Source organism: Mugil cephalus, chromosome 20, assembly GCF_022458985.1.
Source record: "Mugil cephalus isolate CIBA_MC_2020 chromosome 20, CIBA_Mcephalus_1.1, whole genome shotgun sequence".
In the NCBI taxonomy this organism is placed as follows: domain Eukaryota; kingdom Metazoa; phylum Chordata; class Actinopteri; order Mugiliformes; family Mugilidae; genus Mugil; species Mugil cephalus.
Window position 1 is genome coordinate 15,738,444 of NC_061789.1, and position 18,844 is coordinate 15,757,287.

The 18,844-nt window shown below is 39.9% G+C and overlaps 3 protein-coding genes across 5 annotated transcripts; 2 read left to right on the forward strand and 1 right to left on the reverse strand.

Moving 5' to 3' along the window:
* Window positions 1-3,074: 3,074 nt before the first annotated feature.
* LOC124997683 (hemoglobin subunit alpha-A-like) lies at window positions 3,075-4,020 on the reverse strand. The gene is made up of 3 exons (XM_047571598.1): window positions 3,860-4,020; window positions 3,554-3,761; window positions 3,075-3,317 (listed from the first exon to the last, which is right to left on the reverse strand). Exons 1-3 carry the CDS (start codon window positions 3,952-3,954, stop codon window positions 3,189-3,191), a joined length of 432 nt encoding a protein of 143 aa, XP_047427554.1. The 5' UTR covers window positions 3,955-4,020; the 3' UTR covers window positions 3,075-3,188.
* Window positions 4,021-4,410: 390 nt separating this feature from the next.
* On the forward strand, window positions 4,411-5,299 carry LOC124997682 (hemoglobin subunit beta-B-like). The gene is made up of 3 exons (XM_047571597.1): window positions 4,411-4,572; window positions 4,734-4,956; window positions 5,052-5,299. The coding sequence occupies exons 1-3, from the start codon at window positions 4,481-4,483 to the stop codon at window positions 5,181-5,183; spliced, it is 447 nt and encodes a 148-aa protein (XP_047427553.1). The 5' UTR covers window positions 4,411-4,480; the 3' UTR covers window positions 5,184-5,299.
* Window positions 5,300-7,567: 2,268 nt separating this feature from the next.
* On the forward strand, window positions 7,568-18,758 carry nprl3 (NPR3-like, GATOR1 complex subunit). 3 transcript variants are annotated; one of them, XM_047571593.1, is made up of 14 exons: window positions 7,568-8,211; window positions 8,677-8,746; window positions 10,342-10,380; window positions 11,097-11,229; window positions 12,365-12,439; window positions 13,457-13,610; window positions 13,768-13,849; window positions 13,942-14,079; window positions 14,875-15,031; window positions 15,769-15,875; window positions 16,070-16,199; window positions 16,689-16,878; window positions 16,970-17,162; window positions 18,370-18,758. In XM_047571593.1, the coding sequence occupies exons 1-14, from the start codon at window positions 8,016-8,018 to the stop codon at window positions 18,533-18,535; spliced, it is 1,830 nt and encodes a 609-aa protein (XP_047427549.1). In that variant the 5' UTR covers window positions 7,568-8,015; the 3' UTR covers window positions 18,536-18,758. The 3 variants fall into 3 exon arrangements, with proteins under 3 accessions (XP_047427549.1, XP_047427550.1, XP_047427551.1); XM_047571594.1 differs by having other exon boundaries at window positions 7,571-8,211; window positions 13,771-13,849; XM_047571595.1 differs by lacking the exon at window positions 10,342-10,380 and having other exon boundaries at window positions 7,572-8,211.
* Window positions 18,759-18,844: the final 86 nt, after the last annotated feature.

Sequence of the window (18,844 nt, forward strand, 5' to 3'; positions counted from 1 at the left end):
GTTATGCTAGCTGCTGCCTCTGCCTGCGGTGCCGCCGGACCCCTCCCTGTTTGGCTCTCAGCATATTGTTTGGGATGCTCCCTCTTCAAATGATTGAGCAGGTTTGTCGTGTTGCCACCCGACGTGCGAATCTGTTTTGTGCAAACTTTGCACAGAACATTTTCCTGCGCTTCATCAGTTGAGCAAAATCCAAACCTATTCCATATAATGGAAGTGTTTTGTTTTTTTTAGTGACCAACTCCGTTTGGCTTTCAGCCATGGCTCTCCATGCGGCTACCGCTACACACATAAATAAGAAGGGATAAGAAAGCGCGTCACTGCCCCTAGTTCGCTATGATTGGTCGGTCAGGTTGACGACGTAATACGTCTGGTGCGTCGGTGCATCAGCATAGGACTGCAATTTATAGAATGTGCTCTAGACGATCCAACGATCTCTGCAGTTTGACAGATCGTCTTCACGTTGGAATCGTTCACGATTTAATATCGTCATATCGCCCACCCCTACTTCGAATATGTTCATGCCACCAGGAAAGAAAAAAGACATTGATGGAATAACCTGGTCATTCAGTATTATCAGGTAGTCAGCTGACCTTATTCTTTAAGTATAATGCTGCTGAACCTAGACCCAACCAATTACATCACTAGATCACAGCACTGCCCCCACAGGCTTGTACATTAGGCACTAAGCACGATAGGTACATCGCTTCATCTGCCTCTTTTCTTACCCTGGTGCACCCATCACGATGGTTCCCCACTATCCTTCCAGTATTTGATAATATCTTGGACAGTTCTTAACCCACTTTTGGTAGTTTCTGCCTCAATCTCATTACATCTTTTCTCTTCTTGATACATGCCAATGATTTGACCCTTCTCAAACATCGATATGGTTGTTTAAGAAATGAGAAGGTACTTTTTTTGGCCATTCTGTGTATTTCTGTTTCGAAATAGCAACTTTTTATTCTGGCTTCAGTGAACATTCATGCAAAACGTCCACCCTTAATTTGGTATTGTAACTTTACTTACTTCTACGTCTAGCTTCCGTCTCATGTGGTTTTTGTGACAGGTTACCGGTCTTGAAGTGTTTATTATTTTCTTCTTTTTGAAAAATTGTTAAGTTTTTTTTGTTTCCCCACTGATCCTAAAATATCCGATATGTCTCATTGTGGGCAACAACCCATCTTCTCATCGACTCTGCTCCAATCAGATGCTTCTACCAGTTCTAAGATGATGACTCTGCTAGACATCTTCCTTTCAAAGGGAACAAAGCTTGATGTGTTTTCATCTGCTTCACTAAGTTTCCTTGGTCGACCATTGCGTCTCCAATCCTTAAAAAAAAATCCCTGACTTTGTGCAAGTGTACCCATAAGGATTGATGCCTGTTTGAAGGCTTTTCCCTGTAGAATTGAATAAAAGAGCCAATAGGCCATATAAACTGGTTTTCGTGTAAAGGATGATTAGATTGTTGCCTCAGAAGGTATGAAGCTGGTTAACCATATGTGTTTCAGCACTTGAAATAACAGATGTCATAAGGAATGCTGTAATGACTCATCCTTGTAAACGCAATGTTGTCGGTTATGGGGCCTTCATTGAAAATGTACAATTTGGTATCAACCATATTTCACCATTTTAGATAACAAATGGTATAAGGGAATGTATTAAGTTATTTACTGTTTTGTAATGACTTATCCTTGTAGACCCAAAATGAGTAGTTTGTACAGTTTGGTATTAATGGGTGGCATCATCTGAAGTTAATGATAACATTGCATCAAAAATAATCATGTGCCTAAAACTGACAAGGTTTGCCAATTCACACCAAGTGTGACCAACTTATCTTTCATGTCAGCTTGTCCAGCCTGGTCATGACTGAAAAGTTGACGAAAATATCACAAAATGTCTTTTATCATTAATCTATGGAGCATTATTAAACTTATAAATTGAAATGAACTACCTCTTGTATGTGATCAATTAAATGAAAAGCCAGTTTGGTCAGTCATTGATAAAGTGGCCCTGAGTATGGAGTTACAACACTGACTTTAATATTTGTCATTGAAAACAAAATCTGTGGCATTGAAAAAAGAATTTGGCATTGACAATAATATTTGTAATTGTAACACAAGTTTTATTGATATGAAAACAAGTATTGCCATTGAAAAATGTTCAATGATATACCTATATCATATTTATACTATTATGTGTTTTTCAGTGTCAGTCTTCAAATTTCTTCTTCTTGTCCATCTTTTTTCAGTGCCTGTCTTGTTACAGTGTCACCTTTTTCAGTCTTATTGAGACTAATGGCAGTGGGCTCTGCTGCCAGCGAAAAATGACAAGGGCGGAACCAGTTCGCCTGGAGCTCCCCAACCACCACAGCATTTCTGTTACTTTGTTTTGCTGTTATTCATGTAGAACCTTGCAGCATTAAGGATCGCGCAAAGCACAAACATTAACTAAGCTAGTAATTTTGTGGTGAGTTGGCCCTTATAAAAAATAAGATAAACTTATGGACTTATAAACTCACCAGCAGTCAGTGAGCTCCATGCCATACTTTGCTGCCTTATCAAAGTATGCTACAGCTGTTTTTTCCTACAGCTGTGTCTATTATAGTTGTGTCTACCTATTGGTGCTGATGTTGCGCTATTAAAAAATCTTCTATTGTTTTCTTCTATGTTTTGATCAATATTGTGTGAAATCAGCCTATGCACTGCTAGACAAACACGGTCTGATCCACTGCAATCCTCTGGACACAAAATTAATCACCCATCGCAGCAGTGTGTGCAGTGTTCATCCAGTGAAGCAAAAAGGCAACTATTATGTCGCCACAACACTGAGTTTAATATTTGGAATTTGGCAAGATTGAAGTCAATTAACTACTTTAGTTGTTGAAAATCCATTAAATGGAGTTTAATATTGAAAACTTGTCATGATTCTTGGAGTTAAACAGTTAAAGAAAAACCTTCACTACTGTGATGTTTTATAGTCACAGGTTCAGTTGAGTTATAGTTTTCCCCAGTAAGGCTCATTTCATCTTTAATTTTAAAAATATCAAGATATGTCAAGAATGGGCAAAAGACAACATCTGTGAACATTTCGATTTTATTCAATATTCATCATGGGATGCCCAAGTTGGGCCTTGAAATTTCTATGGATGGCATGCTGCATTTTTGCACTACATGCATTTGGATCGCTGGATTTTAGCGGTATCTCTCGGCCAGAGCCAGAGCCACGTTCTGCAGGAACTTGTCGACGGAGACATGAACCTCTGGAGTGAAGTCTGCAGGGAATAACATGGCACACACCAAGATGATGTTGTGGGCCAGGATCTGTTGAATGAGAAACACACATGTAAAGTCAGGAACAAACACCTTTGCATATTGAACGGTAAAAAACAAAGCAAGAGAAACTGTGTAATTGATTGTGACATATCTTCACATTTGAGATATTTTGAGCAAAATAAAACAATACAGCCTATTTGGTCATTTACAACTCTCGCCTAATAATGATCTAAGCTGTCAGTATTTAAAAATAGTTCGGTTCAATGATCGTTCCTTCAGCTTACCCTGAAGTTGGCAGGGTCCACTCTGAGCTTGAAGGCATGCAGCTCGCTGAGGCTGGACAGACCGCTAGTAAGGTCATCAATCTTTCCCACGGCGTCTCCAACTGCAGCCATGATGGTTGCACCATGCTTTTTCACCTGAGCAGAGCCAGGGCTCAGATCAGTCCAGTGCGAAAAGTAGGTCTTGGTCTGAGGATACGAGGTCAGCATCCTGTCAAAACAAGGATGAACAAGGTGAAAATACAACAATGTTATTAAGGAATAAAATGAAATTATGTTAAGTGTATGTATTAAAGAAAGAAAACCAACCTGCCAAGAGCCTCAGCTCCAATTTCAGCGGACTTTGAGGACGCTTTGGCCCAGAAAGCCTTCACCACGGACTTGTCTTTTCCAGAGAGACTCATGTCTGCTTTTTCTTCAAGTAACACTGTTATGAAAATGCAGGTGATGACGATTTCTAACTGTCTTTTTTTATATGAAACCAAACTGCACCACACCCAGTATCAAACCACACCTCCATGATGGAAATTGCCAAAAAGCAGTTTTGACGATCAACCACTCCCTTTTTTGAGATATGCTATATCTTTTTATCAGTCTGTTACTTTAACATAATAAATAAATAAAAAACAATAAATAAATAATAATAAATATTACACTGTTTCATTCTTCATGAAAATATTATTTTGGTGTTGTAATTTTATAATTTACGTCTGGTTTATCTTTTTTGAACCCGTCACCCCCAGTACTGGCAAGGTTCCGATCTGACTCGCTGCGGGTAGCAACACGTTTTCTCTTCAGCTCTGCGCCAATCAGGTGCATCCTAGGCTGGGAGGTGTGGTAATTAGAAATTAATAAAAACCTGCAAGAGACTGACATTTGCGAAAGGTTTGCGATCAGATTTTTCTGAAAGAACTCCTTAACGTCGTCAACATGGTCGAGTGGACAGATGCAGAGCGCAGCGCCATCACATCCCTGTGGGGAAAGCTCGATGTGGGCGAAATTGGACCCCAGGCTCTGTCCAGGTGACTTGTCTTTTATTGTATTCACTCTGATATTATATTAATTCACTTTTTTAAACGTTATTATTATTATTATTATTATTATTATTATTATTATTATTATTATTATTATTATTATTATTATTATTATTATTATTATTTAATCTTGGATCATATTGTTTCAGGCTTCTGATTGTGTACCCCTGGACTCAGAGACACTTTGCGTCCTTCGGCAACTTGTCCAGCAATGCTGCCATCCTCGGAAACCCTAAGGTGGCCCAGCACGGCAAGACAGTGATGGGTGGGCTGGAAAATGCTGTGAAGAACTTGGACAACATCAAGAGTGCCTATGCCAGCCTCAGCACTATGCACTCTGAGAAGCTTCACGTGGATCCTGATAACTTCAGGGTAAGTCATTGCTGATGTCATGTCTTATTTTCATCATTCTGATCTTTTCAACCACTGTCTTTAATGCCGTTCTAATACGTTCTTTCTCATCGTAGGCTCTTGCTGAAATCATCAGTGTGTGCGTTGCTGCCAAGTTTGGCCCCAGCGTCTTCACCCCTGGAGCCCAGGAGGCCTGGCAGAAGTTCCTGGCTGTGGTGGTCTCTGCTCTGGGCAGACAGTACCACTAAGGGTCTGAAGAGACTCTTTTGTGTGCGGCAGTCTTTTTTCCAGTATCTAAAAATGTCTCATCTACTGCACTGAAGCTGTTGCACAAATGCACCAAATAAAAGTCAAATTAAATATGTCTGTGGTCATTTGTATATTGTGAATATAGCTATATTTATTATTCATTGTGGGATTTCCTTTGTTGCTCGCTCTGCCTAGTTTATTTCAATGATACACAAACAGATATGATGAGGGTGTGATACAGTTAGGAGAAGAACAATCAGATTTTTTGTTTGTTCTGTTCCTGTCTATTAGATCTACACTTTCAGTCAGTGAAACTGAATCTTATTAGACCACCAGTCCACTACAACCGTTATATAGTTACAGGGCTCTGACTTTAGAAAGAAATGTGGGTAATAAACAATAACCAATGGGCAAGAGGCCCTAGGTAGGTCGCCAGTCTCTCGCAGGGCTAACACTGAGAGACACAGTATACACAGTATATAGACAACCATTCGCACTTACACTCACACCTATGGCCAATTTAGAATCTGTACACCATGCAGACTCTGCCCGTATCACTGGGAAAATAGCGTCAGTTTGGCCAATGCAAGGAAGTGGCGACACGCAGTCCATATTTATACAGTCTATGCTCTAAACATCTTTATGTTTTTCTGTTTGGCTTCTTAAACTATAGGACCAAAAGTCCAGTACACATAGTAGGTCTCGGTCTGAGGAGATGCAGTCGAGATCCTGTAAAAACGAGGATGAAAGATATGCCCATCACGATGGTTCCCCACTATCCTTCCAGTATTTAATAATATCTTGGACAGTTCTTAACCCACTTTTGGTAGTTTCTGCCTCAGTCTCATTACATGTTTTCTCTTCTTGATACATGCCAATGATTTGACCCTTCTCAAACAGACTAACATCTTTTCCATGTGTCTTTTGACATGGTTGTTTAAGAAATGACAAGGTGCTTTTTTTTGGCCATTCTGTATTTCTATTTCGAAATAGTAACTTTTTATTCAGGCTTCAGTGAACAAAGTCCACCCTTAATTTGGTATTGTAATTTTATTAATTCCATATCTATCTTCCATTGCATGTGGTTTTCATAACAGGTTATTTGTCTTTCTTTCCTTATTTTTGAAAAGTTGCCAAGTGTTTTTCGCCACTGATCCTCAAATATCCGATATGACTCATTGATTCATGACCAACAACACATCTTCTCATTGACTCTGGTCCAATCAGGTTCTTCCAAGGCTGGGTGGTTAGGAAATACTTAACGTCATCAACATGGTAATAAAAGTCAAATTCAATAAACCTCTTTGCATATGATTGTTTCTATATTGTGAATATATTTATTCACAATACATATATATACACAGTATATAGAGCTGTGGGCTTAGAACTAAATGAGGGTAATATATGACTGAATAAAAGAGCCGATAGGCCATATAAACAGGTTTTCTTGTAAAGGACCGTTCAGAAGGTAATAACAGATGTCATAAGGAAATATATCCATGCTGTAATGACTAATCCTTGTAAACACATTTTTCCCAATTACAGTGCCTTCTTTGAAAAAGTACGATTTGGTATCAACCATATTTAACCATATTTCATCATTTTAGACAACAAATGGTATAAGGGAATGTATTGTATGTATATTTATTTACTGCTTTGTAATGACTTATCCTGGTAAAAGCAAAATCAACAGTTTTTACAGTTTGGGATTAATGGGTGGTGTCATCTGAAATCAATGATAACTTTGCATCAAAAATAATCATGTGCCAATAGCTGAGAATGCTTGCCAATTCCCACCAAGGGTCAGTACTTATCTTTCATGTCAGCTTGTCCAGCCTGGTCATCACTGAAAAGTTGGCCAAAGCATCAGTTGGGCGTAACGTGTTTTAACATAAATTTCAATGCAAAGCAATTCTAAAAGCATATATTTTTAGGCAAAATTAAAAACCAATCGCGTTCCTCAGTTCATTTAGCTTAGTAGGAGCTGTAAAAAATAAATAAATAAATAAAAAAATAACAAAACATAATTTTTATTGGCCGTAGTCTGCGTTAAAGCACATGTGTGCATATGTGTGCATACGAAAGGGAGGACTCAAGGAGACTCCTTGCATTATGAACATGTTGAAACTTGGATGCAGAAACTCATGGTTCAGCCGAATGCACAATGTAGACATCATATGGAGTGGACAAATATGTACTTTATTGGACTTGATGGAAGCATTTCCCCTTATGCAGGCAACACGTTTATTATTTATTTATTTATTTATTAAATACATTTTATTTATTTAGCAGTGTAACATTTGCTTAATATCGTTCTAAATATACTCTCTGGCCCTCTGACCCAGTTCACAGAAGACTGCAATTTTTCAATGAAAATAACTGCTATTCCTAATTTGTACACTGTCTCGTAAGAGAAGTTCACAGAACACAACACTGAGAGCCAGGACTAAACAACAATGTACCCAAATTGCACTTATTTTTCTGAAGAAATTTCATTTTCTTTTTAAGAAAAGATTTTAAGTGTGAACATTATCCTAATTGTTTATAGGTTATTATGACATTACTCCTGCACGGAGGGCGGGGGGACCCTTTAACAGCTCCGACCTTAGTTCCTGTCGAACATTATTCAAGGTGACACAAAACAAACGCACCAGTGTGCAGGGTGGCTGTCCTTTAGCATTCACCCAGGCCTCTGAGTAAACTCTTTTTGGACTTGTGATTTGCCTAGGCCCGGTGTATATGTAAAGACCAGCTCCTCTCAGACGAGCTCAGTTCACCGCGTGGACCATTTGCTGAGTCGCAGCTAACGCTCAGTTAGCTATGATGCTAACATGATGCTCAACCCTTCAGCCGGCTTACCGGATGACCGAAAATCAATGTACAGTCAGTCACAAAACAGCGCATACAAAAGCGGCGACAAAACCAGCCCTATTAGCGTCATCCTGGTTAGCTCCGGCAGCCGAGGGAACAAACTACTATTTCGATATCCTTTCCAAAGAGTGGCTGAATGTCCGTCATCTCTTTCAGGTAGGCGAAGCGTTAGAACCGTCGACATAAACAAACAAACACACACACGCCCAGTTGTTCCCTTCTATCCTGGCATCGCTTTCATGTAACTACGCATTTACAAGGGAGGTGTAACAAACGCATGGCCATATAATACAACACGACACACACTTTTTGTTGTAACTGTAATGATGCTACAAGTGTTAGCCATATCTGTTTGTGTCAACTGTTCCTCTTTCTTGCAAACATATTTCCTGTTTTGAGATTTTCCTGTATATGGCAAACTTTGCTTTAGTGAAACACTTCCTACAAGTTCCTACTGTCTCATACGAAGACCCAGATAAAAAGCATCACAAGATGTGTTGCACCCCTACTGAAAATCAGTGTCAAATCAGTAGCACTCTAGTTGTGTTTCTCTCCTTGGTATCTCAGCACGTAGTTATTAATGTCAAGTCATAATAACTAATTCGGATTTCTGTCCTCAAGCAAAACAGCGGAGTCCGTATGCACTGAACACAGCTGGCGATGTTCTCGATGACCAGGATGGCGATTCAAGGTATTTAATTTGCTCTTTGTGTAATGTTCCTGGACTTTCAAATTGCTCATTAAGTGACAGCACCCATTCTGAGATCCAGATGAGATCTTAAGCTCACTATGTCGTCCCCCTCCCTCTTTGCTTTGGATCTTTTTCTCCTCCGAAAACCTGTGCCAAAACTTCCCAACAAGGGTCACAGAGTCATGGTTGATTCAGACCACGTGACTGACCATTATTAGACTTCTAGAATAAAATTAGCTACCTAAAACAAAATCCTGCAACACAAAGTTATAACGTCACTGTATGTCCAGCCCTAGTCACAGGCCCAGCTGCTGTTTGCACTCACTCGCTTATCTGAACTGGTGAAAAATTAACAAGCCTCTGAAACTCCTCCTTAATGTTTTATTTCTATCGTTTTTGGGTGCATTTTCAAAATCACAACGGTCTGTCAATATTCTGAATATCTGAGCAAGAAGCTGTCCTTCACTCATAATTACAGTAGCATGTAGCAAAAGTTAGCAATACAGGGTTTTTTCATAAGCGGAGAAAATGAAAATGTGCGTTCAAAACATCATGAATTTGGATAATTAAAATGTATTAGAGCAGCTTTCATTTGTTGTCGATGGCGATTACACATATAACAATCTTACCCTCCAGTCTTAACAGTTTTAAGTAACATCATGCTGCCACTTCACAGACAGTGATGCTGGTGGGTTGTTAGTTGTCTGAAGATCCTCACTGGTCCATCAGAAGCAGCTACAAGGCAGAATTAAATACTCTTCTATCGATTCAAATTTACAAGCATAACTAGACTGTAACTGGGAAGAGATCATAGAGCCCCCGACCCCCAAGAGAAACTGAAGTTACAGTTGCAAGTTAAACATGGCCTTAAGGTCAGCGACCTTAAACTCCAAACTCTCAGCTGTAGTGTGAGGGTATTCACATGCAACCTGGACTAATGGTGTTTGAATTACAACCATTTTGATACAGAGTTCCCAATTTTGTAACTGTACAAATTCACCACAGAGTGAATGGTGTGCAAACCTATAGAATGAACCCTGTGGTGAACCCTTTAGTTTAGTCCTCTGGTTGCAGTAGACTTGGATGAGGACATGCATACCTGCTAGAGAGTGTTCTTTGCATGTGAAGGAGTTTGTTTAACCCCTTTTTTTTTTTTTTTTTTTTTTTGCTGAGCTCACCAGTATGTTCCTTCCTTTCTAGGAATGAATCAGACAGTTTGTTTGGTCGCTCATATTGTTCCTGCTATGAATTTGTTTTGTTTTTGTAGGCAAGTCATGGCCAGTTTCACTTACACTGACAGGCCCCCATTGAACACATGTTGCAGGTCAACAGAAAAACACCATCATTTAATAATGAAAGAAAGACGTTATATCCCTCATATGTCCATTAAGCAGAGATTTGGATCTATCAACCCTAAACTAGAAATTTGCTTGACTCAACATGCAGACCAGCATTTTCACCTCACAGTATCACATGTTTGTTCGGGTTGTTTTTGATGTCCATTTTATGCATTTAGCCCAACTGTGTGTTGCATTTTTCCTTTTGTTTGCTTTTTTTCTTCTTTTTTTTTTTTTGTGGCCCAACTCCCATTTCAGAGAACAAACTCCACTAACTGACGAACAGTTGGTAGCAGGGTAAGATGAAATCATTCTAAACCACCTTTCCTTCGCTTAGATCACCCCTGTCTTTTTTATCCCCTTCTTTCCTTTTTTTGTGTCCTATATGGATCTCCAACCCTAATCTCAGTGAAACGTCTCGTAAATGATCAATAGAGGATTAATCTGTGCTTGGGTTAAAAAAATAAAAAATAAAAAAAATAAATAAAGATCTATAATTTAACTGTTAATTCGTCTTGATTACATTAGTGTATAGACTCGGCTTTACAGAACAAAATTCAAATCAAATGCAAACTACAATAAAAATAACGACACATTCCTTTCAAATTGTGGTGATGGAGTAACTCCATAGTGTGTTTCATTTTTTTTTTCCTGGATATTCACACCTTATTTTTTATCCCTTTGATTGCAGCATGAGTTACTTAAGTCAAACCGGCATGAGTCTTTCACATTCTTCATTCATATGGCAATTTCACTTTTTCTGCAAGGAGAACTCTTCCTCCTTTCTCTTCTCCAGTAGACACACACGCTTTTGTTTTTTTTTAATACTTATACTCTGATTGTTGAATTACATCACAGACAGATGCATCTGATTAATGCCGTCCCTCTTATAGACAGGGACGTGTAAGAAAACCGAGCTAATTTGAACCTCCTACACTAGTCTCAGCTGCTTCTCTGATCCAGCCTCTCGTGCCGCCGCGCACACTTTCTCACTGCGTCCGTGCTGCGTTCAGGTTCTCGGACATCATCCTGGCCACCATCCTGGCCACAAAGTCGGACATGTGCGGGAAGAAGTTCGAGCTGAAGATAGACAATGTTCGATTTGTGGGGCACCCTACGCTCCTTCAGCATCCTCCCATCATTCAGGTAGGAGGAAAGGAACCCCGGTAAAAAGACTTAGCAGTTCCTTCTGGTTTGTGCCACAAACCAAATGTTTTGTCAATTCACACAGCTAGATAAGAATACAAGCATGACTTGCCCTCTTCCTCCCCCATCTGGTGAAAAATAATACATATTCTGTATATACAATAAAATATTATAGTGAACTCAGACTAGTTCTGCACAGAATAAACAAATAGTAGGTCAGGTGGTATATATCATATAGAGTGGTATATATCGCTGCAGAGTTTAAAGTTGTAGATATATATATTTGTGATGTGTGTTTTACAGTAGCTTCATAAGACACTGTATTGTATGTTTTTTTCTCCTCAATTCTTTACATTCAATGTATGTATTAACATCAGTGGTGCCCCCTACTGACTTTTTTTTTGTTTTTAGCCCAATTTACACACTGTTTACAGCTTATTTAACTAAGAGGGTGGTAATTCATACTGGGGTGGAGTGTGTGACAAGATGTGAGAAAACATAAAGCACTTCATTATTTCCTTATGAAAGCCACAAGTGACAATTACAGGAGCAGTTTAATTATTCTGTGGTTGGTGCAATACAACCAGACTCACTGCAAACATTCAGTGTCGGATAAGCTCAGTGTATATGTAGTTATTGTACAGAGCTGCATGACATTGTGTGTGCCCATCTTTTATTTCCCCCCTTAAACGTTTTAACAAGTTCATTGTATCAGTCCCTTTATGTTACAAACATTATCCTGTTAAATGAAAAACTTAGCCATCTTTGAAAATTAAATATGTTTTGCCAAATTACGTAATTTACAAAAAAAAGGAGAATAAAAAGAATAAAAATAATTCTTCACAAAATAACACATTTGAATCATTATTATTTTTTTTTGTTGTTGTTCTTAAACTGGGGAGCTGAGTGGTTTGTTTTTTGACATTACATTTACTAAACTATGCCATTAATTCAAAAGTAGCAGAATAATTAACTAACCCTAACCCCATGTATAAGTAAGAATAATGTTCCTGTGCTATATTTGAGAGTTGAAGCATTGACTGTACCGTATAGAAAACAACTGCAGATTAGCATTTTGTTGTAAAGACTTTTTTATTTTTGCATCTTGTGAAAAGTATGTCTTCTCTCTGTGCAGGTTTCTAAAACAGATCCTTCGCCTAAGAGGGAAATGCCAACAATGATCTTATTTAATGTTGTGTTTGCACTAAGGGTATGTACAAAAAAACAAAACAAAAAAAGTTTTTATCGTCAAAATGTTTAAAAGACACTGCTACTTAAAATGTATATTAATATTTACATTTTAATGATGGTTAGCTGACTGTGGGTGGGACCCGTTGATTTTGTGTTAATCTGTTAATCTGTGTGTGCGGTGAATGGGAGGCCTGTGTGTGTGTGTGGGTGCGCGTGACTGATAATATTCCAGCCCACTCTATCTGTGAGAGCATGGGAGGACAGAGGGAGGAGGGGCCAGCTTATTATGCTTAATCATGGCGCCCCAACAAGGCAGAGCCCGTTCCTGCCCATGCTGAGTCACTGTACCCAGTAATACCAGTATGGCCTGAGGAGGGCGAAAAGTGCTGAGTCATGTTTTATCTGCCCAGCAACTGCTTTACTTGCCTTGTGGAAATTTCCAACTGTTATTCATTTTTATTAGCCAGTTAACTTGCAGGGGGTTTAAATGAATTGCATTTAATTGACAATATTATTTCTATTAAATATATATAGTACATTATTGGATTAGATTGTCATTGTGCTGAGTACAGAACTAGTGAATAAATACAATTAGCTTCTAAGCAGAAGTGCAAAGAAAGTATTACTTAAAGTTAAGAAATGCACAGGGGGTAACAGTATTCAGGCTAAGTGGTTCTTTGTCCCACAGTCCCACAGTATCAACACAGTTAGAGATATATATACATTTGTGTTATGTACAGAATGCACATGGTGTCATATTATATACAGAATATTTACAGAATATGTGCACAGTTGATGGGAGTAGTGGAAATTAAGGAGCATATATGTTTGATAGTTTAAAAAAAAAAACCAATAGCCTGAACATTTACAGAGCTACAAATGAGGTACAAAGCTGCCAAGGCCCAGTGTTTCAAACTAAGAGTCTAAGAGATAATCAGTTAGTTGTATACATGATGCTAACTTGTTTCTTTGTTAGTCACCCTTTATTTAAAAAAAATTTAAAAAAGTGTCTGCCTCTCCATGTTGGCCTCCGCAGGCAAATGCCGACCCGTCCGTCATCAGCTGCATGCACAACCTGTCGCGGCGCATCGCCATCGCCCTGCAGCACGAGGAGCGCCGCTGCCAGTACCTGACCCGCGAGGCCAAGCTGATGCTGGCCGTCCAGGACGAGATCACCACCATGACAGAGAGTGAGAGCGCCTGTCACGTTCTGTCTCTGTCTGTCTGTCGGACAGCTTCATAGAGTTGTTTGCATTTTCTGACATATTTAATGTATTTAATGCACGCGTGCTTACATCATACGTCCCTCACATTTAAGTTTTAAGCGTCTGTTTCTCCTGATGTCAGCAGATGGAAGCCCCCAGTCCCCGTTTAGACAGATTCTTCCAAAATGTAAGCTAGCCCGGGACCTGAAGGAGGCTTACGACAGGTGAACACGAATATATTTGTTTCATTTGTTGTTTATTTTCTGTGCGCTATATATTGAATGTAAAGCTTATGTTGCTATTGATGCGTTTTCAGCCTTTGTACAACCGGTGTGGTGCGGCTACATATAAACAACTGGCTAGAGGTCAGCTTCTGTTTGCCACACAAGATCCACAGGATTGGCGGTAACCACATTCCCCCAGAGGCTTTAGAGCGCAGCCTTAAAGCCATAAGGTACACTTGAACCCTTTATACACCGTTGTTTTTCATTTTCACACATGTTTTACCAGACATGTTTACGAGAAGTCTCTCAGATTAGGCCCATGTTTGTTTTTTTTAGTGTGCAAAATAATAAGTGTGTAAAATAAAATTACACTTCTGGCAATACCCTAATCAGCATTAGTAGGCTGATACTAAAAATGTCCTATCGCAGCCAACCACAGGTACCCCACCCTACGGCCCCCTCTCTGCACAAACTCATGTTTTAACCTCTGATGTCTTGAAAAAAATAACTTGATGACCAATAATTTCTTTATTTGCCTTATGTTCATAATGTTGGCTTGTTGGTTGAATGTCATGCAAAACACAAGAAAAACATTAAAAAGACTTGTTGAAGCGAAGACACACACACATCGCCTGTGTGCCATATTTACATAGCGACCAATAAGCATTGCAGAAATACCTCTTGATCTCTGCAGACATTCTAAATTTAACATCTAATCATCCACCTGTTGTGTGTTCAGATGTTTACTTGCGTCTGTAGCCTCAGAGTTTTCTGTGAGCCATACTGCCACCTATTGTCATGTCAGCGTACTGTGCTGTAGTTTGGCAAAACATACATGTGTGTTGTATTTCTGTATCTTGAACAGAACACGCGAATGACAAATTAGCATGAGTGCAGTTTAAAATATATTTTTTTTAATTATCAAGGCTTGTACAGATTGGTACTACAAATAATTCCTCCTGGTTTCTCTCTAATGAGGAGACTTGTGTTGATTCAGAGGCTGTATTATGCGTTTGACCCTGCAGACCCTATCATGCCCTGCTGCTGCTGGAAAGTGAGAAGGCTCTTCTCAGCCAGCTCCCACTGGATTGCTCCCCGGCGATGGTGCGCCTCATCAAAACGTGCTCGGCAGTGAAAAACCTGCAGCAGCTCGCCCAGGATGCTGACCTGGCCTTACTTCAGGTGCAGAATAGTCAAACTACTGTAACACACACATCTCCTCTGGTGTTAAAAGGAATTTGAATTAAAAAAAAAGAAGAAATAAAAAGGAAATTTAGATTTAGGTTCAATTAGGTGTGCATTTCAAAATAATTTTCTTTTACGTTTTATGGAAAAAATAAAATGCATTTAATTCATACATGTATAATATAGACAAATATAAATTCCTGCTCCTTTAGGTATATGTGGCAAAATACAACAAAATACTATTAAAATGAGAAAATGTGAAAAGGAAACAATATATAAAACAAGTTATCTGTTATCTTATTGTGTGTGTGACATCTGCTGTAATGAACCATTGATAGGGTCTTACTGCCACCTAGTGGATAATATATATAATGCAAGTTTGAATGGATATAGTTTATCAGTCCTCCACTCATCCTTAGATTCATGAATGTTATAGTTTGCAGCATTTGTTGAATTGGTTGAACTCTTTTGCGTCGTACCAAAATATGTTTCTATTATTTTGACAACCCCATTCGCAGTGGGCTAGGCCACATAACAGAAACCATTTTCAGTTTACCCACATCCTCCACAACAGTCATCAAGTTGCTTTCGTGCTGTTACATTAAATGCATTTGTTTTCATTGAGCTAGCAAGTGTGTTTTCCGTCAGCAGCAGCACTCTTTCACTTGTAATATATATCTAGATCGTGTTACTTCCTGCTATACAAATGATTAAAAAAATATTTCCTCACTCAGATATTTCAAATCGCTGCCCACTTGGTTTATTGGGGTAAGGCGATCATCATCTACCCACTGTGTGAGAATAACGTCTACATGCTGTCTCCTCATGCCAACATCTGCCTGTGAGTAGTAAAGGCTTAATCATCCAATCAATATTAAACGATTTCTAAATCTGTTAAGTTACCATACACTGTGTTTTTAAAACTGGGTCATTGAGGGAATGTTTTTTTCTGACCAAACTTACAGCACATTGTGTTATGAATTCAAACAAAACGCTCAGTGTTGTGGACTATTTGTGCCATTTCTCCTGGGATAGTTACTCCCCTCTGGCCGAGCAGTTTGCCAAGCAGTTTCCCGGTCATGATCTGCCCTCCATGTTGGCCAAGTTCTCCCTTCCTGTCTCACTGGCGGAGTTCAGAAACCCGCTGGAAGCTCCTGCACAGGAGGTAGGATTATACTAACAGTCACACTTCCCCTGGTTTTACATTTTTAATGGTTTCCCCCCATGTTAGCCAAATAATAGAATGACAGAGAGAAAAAACAATGGGATAGTGTTATGGAAAATAGTTGTTAGCAGTCTGGAAAGTAAATAAAATTTAATTTTTTTAGTTTCTTGGTTGTTGCCCAGTATTTACAGGGATGTTACTGTATTTTGAGAGCGGGACCATTTGGTGTTTTCCACTGACCCGTCTTGTTTGGGCAGAGCCTCCATGGATGAATTATACATGACAAAGGGACATCAACTCCGGCGTCTGCATCCTCCATTTTTCATGAGGACGAGATCAGAGCCGAGGCTCTCTCTGGTGGCTCTATTTTGAGTTTATAAGGCGCCCGTGGCAGATTTGGAACACTTTTGACCTCGTTACACGAGCATGTTCAGTTTTTCGCTTGCTCCCCGTTTGTAAAGCCGTGTTTGCTGCCCCGCTCCTGACCAGGCGCAGCTGATCCAAATGGTGGTGTGGATGCTGCAGCGCCGCCTGCTGATCCAGCTGCACACTTACGTTTGTCTGCTGGTGCCGCCCAGCGAGGACGAGCCCGGGCTGAGGGACGAAGACCCCCCGCTAGCCGCCCGAGTGGGAGGCCGCAGCCTCAGCACCCCGAGCGCTCTCAGCTTTGGTTCACCAAGTACGTCCTCCTCTCTTCTCTGCTTCCCCGCTTACAGTTGCGCCAGCTCTAACATGATCTCTGGCCGTGTCTGTCTTCCACTTGTACGCAGCGAGCAGTGATGACATGACCTTAACCAGCCCCAGCATGGACAACTCCAGCGCGGAGCTGCTGCCCGGTGGAGATTCTCCGCTCAACAAGAGGATGACAGAAACGTTGCTTGCCAGCCTGTCGGAGCATGAGAGGCAGGTTATTCTTAACATCCCCGCCGCACAAAATCCAGAGGATCTGCGGATGTTTGCCAGGTAACTAAGCGGACTTCTAACAGGCAACCAGAGTTTATTCTGCGCTTTCTTGTTCTTAATCGCCCTGATGTTCCTGGGAGCAGATAGATGTATATCCCTGTGACTTTTTCTATACTCGAAGAAGATCCTCGATAATCTCCAGAGTCATTAGACATTAACACATGTCAAAACTGAAACATTTTACAGTAGCACAGAGACTGTTTGTTATAAGGAGGGGATAGAATCTATGGCAGAGTGGAACAATCAGTCTGACAGGATGTTTCCCACAGAATTTTATTTATTTATTTATTTGCTCATAAATCTAATTCACAGTAAACTGTTGACTTTCAATCCAACTTTGCTGGCTAGTGCTTATAAAGTTTAGCTAGTTAACGGAGTCATTTTCTCTTTAAATGATTGTAAATGTCCATGGTTTACAATAGAGAGCACAAACATCTGGTTTTAAAAAGTGGTGGTAAACCAGATTTTTTTATTTTTATTTTTTTCTTGTAGTGAACAACACAAATGGCTTCTCATGCTGTGTTAGTTGACTGTGACTTTTTCTCCGTCAGGTTAAATTCAGGACAGCGACGTGTGTGTGTGTGTGTGTGTGTGTGTGTGTGTGGAGGCGCTCGGGGCAGGAAAGTTAGGGAGAGATGCTTTCAGGAGCAATAGGAAAAACAACGCAAGCTCGACGTTGTTTGAAACGTACAATAATATTTCCGCTATGAGACCATAGCGGAGTAAATTAGACCCTGGCTGGGTGCCACAGCACTGACATTGTTTGGGAAACCCTACATTTGTAGATGAAGCGCCTCTGCTCGCCATACATTCACTGCATAGTCTGACTTTACTCAGGATATCATGATCTGACAGATGGATTTAGATCTATCTTGCATAGTGACATGCAGTAATTTGAACACATTCCCTGCTTTCATTTGGTCCATGAACGCCCCTCAACATATGGGATTTATTGATATCCTATAAGTCACCGTTAATTTATTATTTGTCTCTTTATAATATAACAGTGTTGTTGCGAGGATTTTGAATATAATCGTACTTTACCTGCATTCATTGAATATCACCTGGAATGTAACCAGTGTTCTGTCCTGTTGAATTGTAACATAAAATGTCATCAGTGCTTCAGATGTGAGACGTCCTACCTCACGGTTGATCTACATTAATGATAAAAAAAATAAATAAATAATCCATTTTCTCTTTTTTTTAGGCTGCTGCACTATTTCCGAGGACATCACCACCTGGAAGAGATCATGTACAACGAAAACATGAGGCGCTCGCAGCTCAAGACGCTGTTTGACAAATTCCGCAGCGTGCTCGTGGTGACCAACCACGAGGATCCCATTATTTCAATCTTTCAGTCACCCATGGAGTAGTGGCACCGAGACGGTGTCGGCCCCCCCCCAACCCGCCCCCAACTGGAAAATGTACCACTTTGAGAGCAGGTAAAAGCCTGCCGTGCTCACGGCTAAGTGCTGCCGCTCAAAGATGTTGTTTTAAAAACCAACAGACAGTGACAGTGCGTTATTGTGTGCAGATTTACAAAAAAATAGAGAGCCAAATGTTTGTTTACAATATTAAATTATTTTGTACATACCAGACATGCCTTAAAGGTTCACTGTAAATATTGAGAGGATCGTGGTTTCCACTTCATCTTCCCCCCTGTCCCAGATGTGTTAGATCAT

Bases quoted from the DNA above. Each gene is read 5' to 3' on its own strand.
- LOC124997683 (XM_047571598.1), bottom strand. From the start codon at position 3,954: ATGAGTCTCTCTGGAAAAGACAAGTCCGTGGTGAAGGCTTTCTGGGCC. The intron at 3,762-3,859 runs GTTGGTTTTCTT...TTGTTTTGACAG, and splicing joins GGAGCTGAGGCTCTTGGCAG to GATGCTGACCTCGTATCCTC. The intron at 3,318-3,553 runs GTAAGCTGAAGG...CTCATTCAACAG, and splicing joins TGGACCCTGCCAACTTCAGG to ATCCTGGCCCACAACATCAT.
- LOC124997682 (XM_047571597.1), top strand. From the start codon at position 4,481: ATGGTCGAGTGGACAGATGCAGAGCGCAGCGCCATCACATCCCTGTGG. The intron at 4,573-4,733 runs GTGACTTGTCTT...ATATTGTTTCAG, and splicing joins GGACCCCAGGCTCTGTCCAG to GCTTCTGATTGTGTACCCCT. The intron at 4,957-5,051 runs GTAAGTCATTGC...TTCTCATCGTAG, and splicing joins TGGATCCTGATAACTTCAGG to GCTCTTGCTGAAATCATCAG.
- nprl3 (XM_047571593.1), top strand. From the start codon at position 8,016: ATGATGCTCAACCCTTCAGCCGGCTTACCGGATGACCGAAAATCAATG. The intron at 10,381-11,096 runs GTAAGATGAAAT...TGCTGCGTTCAG, and splicing joins GACGAACAGTTGGTAGCAGG to GTTCTCGGACATCATCCTGG. The intron at 15,032-15,768 runs GTGCAGAATAGT...TTCCTCACTCAG, and splicing joins CTGACCTGGCCTTACTTCAG to ATATTTCAAATCGCTGCCCA.